This window comes from Clupea harengus, chromosome 13 (assembly GCF_900700415.2).
Source record: "Clupea harengus chromosome 13, Ch_v2.0.2, whole genome shotgun sequence".
NCBI lineage: Eukaryota > Metazoa > Chordata > Actinopteri > Clupeiformes > Clupeidae > Clupea > Clupea harengus.
In genome coordinates this window covers 27343797-27352948 of record NC_045164.1, presented here as the reverse complement: position 1 = coordinate 27352948, position 9152 = coordinate 27343797, and the positions used below count along the sequence as shown (strand labels likewise).

The 9152-nt window shown below is 43.0% G+C and overlaps 1 protein-coding gene across 1 annotated transcript; it reads left to right on the top strand.

Annotated features, from left to right (window-relative positions):
* Nucleotides 1–2123: 2123 nt before the first annotated feature.
* Nucleotides 2124–7535, top strand: tbxtb (T-box transcription factor Tb). The gene is made up of 7 exons (XM_042709498.1): nt 2124–2329; nt 2833–3097; nt 3189–3323; nt 3482–3543; nt 4241–4371; nt 5289–5415; nt 7268–7535. Exons 1-7 carry the CDS (start codon nt 2124–2126, stop codon nt 7533–7535), a joined length of 1194 nt encoding a protein of 397 aa, XP_042565432.1.
* Nucleotides 7536–9152: the final 1617 nt, after the last annotated feature.

The following is a 9152-nucleotide window of genomic DNA, read 5'->3' as shown; positions in this document are numbered from 1 at the left end:
AATTATCTCTGAGAATAGAAGGAAGATATATATTGCTTTACACAGAAATAGAACTTTTTGAAAAGGACTGTTTAATCCAGATGTTAGAAAAATAACGTACTGCCCTTCTTGTTCCACAGATTGATTACCTGCCTCCCCAGGCTGGTTTAATGGAGGCTGATCAAATCATTCGACAATCTCTGGTCTCTTCTCTGTCTCAAAGACGCCCCAGCGTTAGGCCCTCATCAGATGAAGACAGGAGCCAGGAGGCCAGTCCTGCACTCTCTCCTCGGGCCAGTCCTACACTCTATGCTCGGTAAAGCACCTACTACCATGAGAGTGTACCATCAGTGAAACACCAGACAGAGCATTTCACATTATTAGTTGGTTTTATTGTTTTTTTTTTCATTGAAGTGTCTTCAAATAAACAAATAAAATAAAATAAAAGACTTGTAACTTCATGTCTTCCCACAGTCCTGAACCTGAAGCATCCTCTGGGGATAGAGAGCCCTGTGATGATGGGAGGCCTGTTTCTGTCCGCCCAGATGAACCCTTGTCTATGAAAGATATGCATCAGCAGAACACATCACTTGTGAGACGCCTCTTTGGTTACAAATGACTCTTTAACAGTAATAAACAGTAAAGAGGTCTTTCCTAAAGCATCACCGCTTTACTGTTTTATTCAACAGGTGAAAGACTGCAGTGTGAAGATGTGGCAGAATTATGCTTAGGAGGAGAACTAACAGTTTGTATCCAACCAGGATGAAATGCACTTGCAGACTGAAACAGGCTGCTTTCCCAGGAAGATGGAGATCTGTGCGATGCAATTCAAGAGCTGTTGCATGTTAATGAACAAAGCCCTGCTTCATGTCTTAGGCATGTCCAGTAATTATTGAAAGACATTAGAAATAGTGTTATAGTTCCCTAACCCTTACGCAGCACTCAGACATTGATAACATTTATGATAACACTTAGACTGATGAGACTACCTTGAATTCATTATGTGTCATTTTGTGTCATTAAAAAAAAGAGAATAAAAATAACAATTTTTGAACAGTCTCTATTGTCCTTTATTGTAATTCCTTCATTATTTTCTTTATAAAATATACATTTTATATTTATTTGTGTGCTTTGATTATGCTGATTGTGATATTATGTCGGGTAAAACATAAAAGTAGATTTCGAAGAATGTACTGTTATAATCATGCTGAGCAGAACGTATACCGTACACATAAAGGGCTTTTATTAACCGGAAATGTTTTTTTTTTTTGGGTAGGAGGTTACATGCGATTTTATGAATACCCCCAATCGTGTTGTGATCAGTGCGTTTCCTGCGCTTTGTCACCTTGGCTGGGTGATTCTCACAGGCTTTCAAACTAATAAACATCGTCACTGACAGAGTTGTCCGCTCAAACACAGCGCGTAGGCCTACTTATGTGCTCATCTTTGGTGTATTTGTAAGAAGTTTAGTGTTATTTTTATTTGACATTCAGAAACTGTTTGATTTCAGAACGCCTCAGATCAACTCAGACCAAATATATTTTGTCATATAAAGGCAACACAATCGCTACATTTGTTTACAGCATATCTTTGATTCACTACCTATAGTGGTTTTCTGCTTCACAAATTAGATGAGCCCATACAACAGACTGTGTTGCTTCATGATGTTACTGGCACTGGTTGGCAGAGTAAAAGTTTCACCAATGCGGTCGGTCAAAAGTCAAACTCAAAAGAGTGAGGTTTGTGCTCATGCAAATACGCCCTTGCAGATGATGCTTTGATATAATTGTAAATATTTACAGATGTGGCACGTTCATTCACAATTTGCGATGGACAGTAGACTTTTGATGTGCCCATTTCCACTGATATGGCCGCCGTCGACCAATGTCTTTCCAGCGGCACACATCAAAGTAGAGACAATCTAGCCAATCAGCCACACTCTAGCAATGGCAATCTACTCACTGATGGTTCGTCCCTGTGGTCTATTTATTACAGTCCAGACGGAGTAACGGACCAGCTTTACCTGCCTGTCCTATTCATACAGTGCATGAGGAGAAGGAGAGAAGTTAATTAGACTTAAACTTTTAAAGGCCTTTTGTCATTTTTGCTTTGTCCACACTGACGCGCTGGAGCTTTTGGATAGAATGGCCTCAGGTGTCGGAGAGTGTCTGGGAAAGACGGTACACCACCGAGTGGACCATCTCCTGAGTGCGGTGGAAAATGAACTACAAGCCGGGAGTGAGAAAGGAGATCCAACGGAAAGGGATTTAAAAGTTCACCTTGACGACTCTGAGCTGTGGCTGAAATTCAAAGAGCTTACAAATGAAATGATAGTGACCAAAACTGGAAGGTAGCTACTTCTTATCTATCTGACATCGATACTTCACTTCTGATAGCTATATTACGAGGGAACAGTCTGACGAAGGTTGATCTGCGAACGCGTACCGCTCATTTTCACCAGTGTGCAGAAATCTATGCAATCTTACTTAATTGCTACCTATGCAACATCAGTATTTAGCTACAATCAATAGCTGATGTACTGTGACACCCGTGTGATTTAATAACTATTTTATATTTTATATCATCAGTCTCTCCTTTCTACCATGTTTCAACCACGTACCTTGATGATTTTAATGTCTTAAAATATGTATAGGAACACATTCAAACACATCTAGAGAAGCTTACAAGGATATGTGTAAGACCTGTGGCAGTTTATTCCCCTCAGGTCTACGTTTTGATTGGCTGATCCATGACTATTCTTTGATTATTTTACTTATTTGTACTGTTTTATTATTTGATTAGTTAAATTCCAATGCTGGGAATTCTAATCATCTCTCTTCTTTTACGCACCAGGCGGATGTTCCCTGTACTGAAAGCGAACGTGTCTGGTTTGGACCCAAACGCTATGTATTCCTTCTTGCTGGATTTCGTGGCTGCGGACAATCACCGATGGAAATACGTGAATGGGGAGTGGGTCCCCGGGGGTAAACCAGAGCCCCTGGCGCCCAGCTGCGTCTACATCCATCCAGACTCACCAAATTTCGGGGCGCACTGGATGAAAGCGCCCGTCTCCTTCAGTAAAGTGAAGCTTACCAACAAACTTAATGGTGGTGGCCAGGTGAGTTGAGGGTTCCCGATTAAATCGAAATGTTGGATATTGACAGGTTGTGTTTGATAATGTTTGACACAAAGTGTGCTTTTTTTTTCAGATAATGTTGAACTCTTTGCATAAATACGAGCCACGTGTCCACATTGTACGGGTTGGCGCACCGCAGAGAATGATCACGAGTCACCCTTTCCCCGAGACGCAGTTCATCGCAGTGACGGCGTACCAGAACGAAGAGGTGAGAGGGTCTCTTTCTGACAATGAATGCAAGCTGTCAATACTACAGTAACTCCAGACTTGACAGTGGTAGTTCAACCAGGGTGCTGAGCAGCTGCACTCTTATGGTTTGAAGTGTCTGTATGAGCTGTTTTCTCAATGCAGTCCTTTTCTTTTTAGGTCACTGCTCTGAAAATCAAATATAATCCTTTCGCCAAGGCTTTTCTGGATGCCAAAGAAAGGTATTGTGATAGATTCTTAAAGACAAATAACCTATTTATAAATGACCCTCAAATACTAACTGCTGTTAAGGATTTTATTTGAGTTTGTGATTCATTTGGAATTATGGATTCGTTTCTACATTTCACTTTACAGAAGTGACCACAAAGACATAACAGAGGAGGCTGGTGACCAAGGAGGCTATTCCCAGCGTAAGTTGTTAAGAATCGCACTCTTCAAAGCCGCTGATGTCCATCAAGTATTTTGATCCCTCATGGGTAACCTCATCTGGAATGCGTTGCATTAAAGAAATGTAACCGTAGTTGAATGAACCACAACACAACATCAGAATCAGAATCAGAATCAGAATGGGATTTATTGCCAAGTAGGTTTACACCTACTTGGAATTTTTTCTGGTGTGAAGGTGCATACAGTAAACATAAAAACATACAAACACAATAAGTACTACACATAACATAAAAACATAAAACACAAATAAGTACTACACATAAGAAAAGTACTACACATAAGAACCAAAAAAACACAATACATACGATACAAATATATAAACATTTGCAACACCAAATAAAGTTTATGTCAGGTCTATGTGGTCAAATTATAGTGGTAATTGATTTTAATACACGCTCTCATCTTCGCTTTCCTCTCCTATGTAGTGAGTGGCTGGTTCATTCCTGGCTCTGGAGCTCTCTGTCCTCCCAGCAATGCTCACCCCCAGTATGGAGGCCCCCTGTCCCTGTCTGCACCCCACGGCTGTGACCGCTACTCTTCCTTGAGGAACCATCGCTCCGCACCCTACCCCAGTCCCTACACCCACCGCACAACCTCCCCTAGTAAGTAACAGTCTCCAGTTCAACCGCTCAACACACACTTCCTGGTTATTATTTCCTGTCATTAGTTGGTTGAAAGAACCAAAATGTAGCCTAGCGATTGCCCCATGTTTTGGGTGGAGGCATAGAAGTGATTGGTTTAATGGCATTTCAAAATGGCTGCTCAGATGAGCGCTCCCTGAAGAGAGTGTCCATAACGCACGCACGCATGCACACACACACACACACACACACACACACACACACACTCCCTGAAGAGTGTGTCCATAGCGCACGCTTCATTCCCCACCATTAACAAGAAACTCAAACAAGTGTGTGTGTGTGTGTGTGTGTGTGTGTGTGTGTCGCCTCCCAGGGAATGTCTTGCATTCCTGCCGCCTTTGTTTGAGTTGATTCTCAGCATTGTAAACAGCTGGGTCTCTTGTGTGGAATGCCTGGGACATCTCGTGTTGCATTTCACTACTGAAGATATTACTCAGCGTGCTTTTAAGAAGGCTCAGTGCACTTACTTACAACCTCAATATCAAATGTTTTATCAATACAAAAATAAACAAAACTGTGTTTTGTTAATTACTGAAGCTCTACGTTGTTATTTGCCATTGTTGCTTTGATATTTTTGGTATATATTTTTTACATTTTGTCACAAATGACAAAAAACTGTTTTTGGGTTTTAACTTACTATAAGATGTTTGTGTATTTTATGTATGGATACACAAAACAAACAACACAGAACAAACAACACCGAACAAACAACACAACATTCTAGTGCATTTCTATGACAGTGACAGTGATATTTTGTATGTTAATTATGTTGTTATTTCAAGCCTGACAAAAATGGCATTACAAAGTATGAAATAATGTCCTATACTCTAAATACATTAGAAGTCTATAAAGCAATGGTCGTTGTTGTTTGTCTATAGCCGGCTACACAGAGAACTCTTCAGGATGCCTGTCTGTGCTGCCGGCGGATAACTGGTCCAGCTTACCCATGTCTCCCCACTCTGGCATGCTCCCCCTCAGCCACAGCACCAGTCCCACTAACACCAGGTGAGTGCACCAGCTCCAACACTAACACTAACACACTAACACTAACACACTAACACTAACACACACATTAACACACTAACACTAACACCAGGTGAGTGCCCCAACACCAACACCAACACCAACACTAACACACACACTAACACACCAACACTAACACTAACACACACACTAACACTAACACTAACACACACTAACACCAGGTGAGTGCACCAGCCCCAGCCCCAACACTAACACTAACACACACACACACACACACACACACACGCTAACACACACACTAACACACACACACACTAACACACACACTAACACTAACACTAACACCAGGTGAGTGCACCAGCCCCAACACCAACACACACACTAACACACTAACACACACACACACTAACACTAACACACACACTAACACACTAACACACTAACACTAACACACACACTAACTCCAGGTGAGTGCACCAGCCCCAACACACACACACACTAACACCAGGTGAGTGCCCCAGCACTAACACCAACACTAACACTAACACACACACTAACACTAACACACACACACACTAACACACACACTAACACTAACACACACACTAACACTAACACACACACTAACACACACACTAACACTAACACTAACACACACACTAACACTAACACACACTAACACCAGGTGAGTGCACCAGCCCCAGCCCCAACACTAACACTAACACACACACACACACACACACACACGCTAACACACACACTAACACACACACACACTAACACACACACTAACACTAACACCAGGTGAGTGCACCAGCCCCAACACCAACACACACACTAACACACTAACACACACACACACACACACACACACACTAACACTAACACTAACACACACACTAACACACTAACACACTAACACTAACACACTAACACTAACACACACACTAACTCCAGGTGAGTGCACCAGCCCCAACACACACACACACTAACACCAGGTGAGTGCCCCAGCACTAACACCAACACTAACACACACACTAACACTAACACCAACACTAACACACACACTAACACTAACACACACACTAACACACACACACACTAACACTAACACACACACTAAAACTAACACACACACTAACACTAACACTAACACACACACTAACACTAACACACACACACCATCCCCAACACTAACACTAACTCCAGGTGAGTCTCTCTTCCCTTGGAGGGGCTTCGGCCGACGGTAACCTAACTAGGGGCTGCCCAGTCCCACGGCCCTCTAGCTTCACTGCTAAATAGATAGATAGATAGATAGATAGATAGATACTTTATTAATCCCGAGGGAAATGTATGCCGACAACAGAGCTACTTGGAAAGGCTGCCAGTCGCGTCGGCGCCGGAAGACACTCGCGCCGGAAGACACTAGCGCCGGAAGACACTAGCGCCGGAAGACACTAGTGAATGAATGCGGTTTACATAGCTTTGGCCTGAAGGTACAGTCCGCAATCCTGAAAGGTGAAAGGTTGTTGATATTTGAGCTAAATGGCCAATTAAGTTCCTCCCCTCCCTTGAGCGATGTCTGGATTGGTTGATGGCTCGCCCCCGAGCCACAGGTGGAAAACCGAAACCAAATGCTGCAGGATCTGTGGGTGGAGATGAAGTGAACGTTGTTAACTCCTGTGCTAACTCTCACAGCTAATTCCCTCAACCACCACTACTGTGGATGGCATACGCACACACACACACACACGCACGCACGCACGCACGCACGCGCACACACACACACACACACACACACACACACACACACACACACACACACACACTGTCACACTCATCTCAGTGTTTGTTTTTTTCCTCTTCTCTGCAGCCAGTACCCCAGCCTGTGGTCCATGAGCAACTCTCTGGCTCCGGTCTCGCAGTCTGGCGGGATGTCCAGTGGCCTGGGCTCTCCGTTCCTGCGTGGATCGACGGGCCACTACCCTGGCCTCTCGCATCCCCTAGCAACGGCCCATTCCGGCTCGCCTCTGTACGACAGCGCTGGCTCAGACCTGCATCACGACTCCTCGCAGTTCGACACGTCACCCCACCTGCGTCTCTCCGCCGCTTGGACACCTGTCACACCCCCTTCTTTATGAAGACTGTTGCCAGTCATTTGTGGATATTTTAGGCATCTATGCAATAACAACTGAGGATGATGTTCAGTTTTTTATGGAGTTTAAATCTGTGTATATGGGCTGGGACACATTCTAACACATTCATGTTGCTTCCAGTAACAGCAATAGACTGAATTGAGAGCCAATCACTTTCAATATCTTGTGTAGTAGAGCACTTCAACCCTTATGTGCTAAATGTAAATGATGTAAATATGAATGCTATTTTGTTAATCTTATTGCAATTTCAGATTTTTAATTTCCAAAATGAATCATTTACGTTTTTTTATTTCAGTCATATGCAATATGCTGCCTCACAGCCATATGTTGAATAAAATGTTTTTCATACAACTAATTCAAATGGTCTTGGTGACAATGAAAGGTACAACACACACACAAATGAGACTGAACAAACATTATTTACACACCTGTATTTCTCTACACCCCAGTGTCTCGTAGGCTAAACAATTCTAAGACCAACACACCTTTGTGGAACACCAATCTTTTTCAGCTTTAGTCTTTCAGTGGCAGTAGCTTGAATGGAATAGTTGTGTAACGCAGTGTGTTTACTGGACAACCTAAGAAGCGATCATGAGAAGGTCACAGTGTGGTGTCTTTAAATAGATGTCTCATTTCTCACGTCTCGCTCAAATTAAAAATCGATTTATAGTCCCACACTAGTTTCGCATCACATCGTGTTGTGTAACAGCATTCTCATGACGACTCGGGCTTGACTGCGTCCTCTCGTGTGTACTCTTCTTCTGACTGGATTCCCTCACGTAGGTGAGGAAAATGACATCCATCTGGTGTGCTTCAGGCGGCTGTGGGCTGTGTGTGTGTGTGTGTGTGTGTGTGTGGTGTGGGGCTCTGCCGGAGGAAGCTCTGGGACATGGCAGGTGAAGGCACACACCGTCTAAGGACTGTGATCGTGTCTTAAACACATATTGTTATCAGTCTTCAACAGTTGGCCTGTCACCCCGATTTTACTTGACAGACTCAAGGTCCGTCTCTCTCCCTGATAGTGTATACTCTATTCAGACACGTTTCATGTGTTGGATTTGTATGAATTTGTACTTTATCAACTATACGGTGGTTGTAGTATAAGTATGTAAATTATTCTTCGTTTTTTCACTAACAGTGTGAAGAAAACAAATCTAACTGAATTGTAAACTGATACTGAGCTCATCCCTGAGTTCTGTTGGTTTGGTCACAGTGGCAACTACGGGTCCTCAGAGGCAAGTTTGGAAGAATTGCAGTACTAATATAAGGACGATTTCAGGAATAAATGGTGTGACACAAAACGTCCAGTAGATGGCAGAATGTCTCCCAAACTCTGCTGACGCCAGAAACTCGATGCAAATGAGAAATGTGACCCAAAGTCTATGATGGCCCTATGCAAATAAGAACCTGCTTACGTTCATAGAGAAACAACAGCAGTTCACTTGTTCTTGAGGCGGTGTTCCTTTTCTGTTTAGTTTGGACTCTCACATGCAACAATGAACACACGGATTTGAGTGAGCCTCTCTGTCATTTCCCCGAAAGCTAATACATCTTCGAATTTAAAAATATGCCGAGGTCCAGTATTTTTACTGTGTTGCTTTC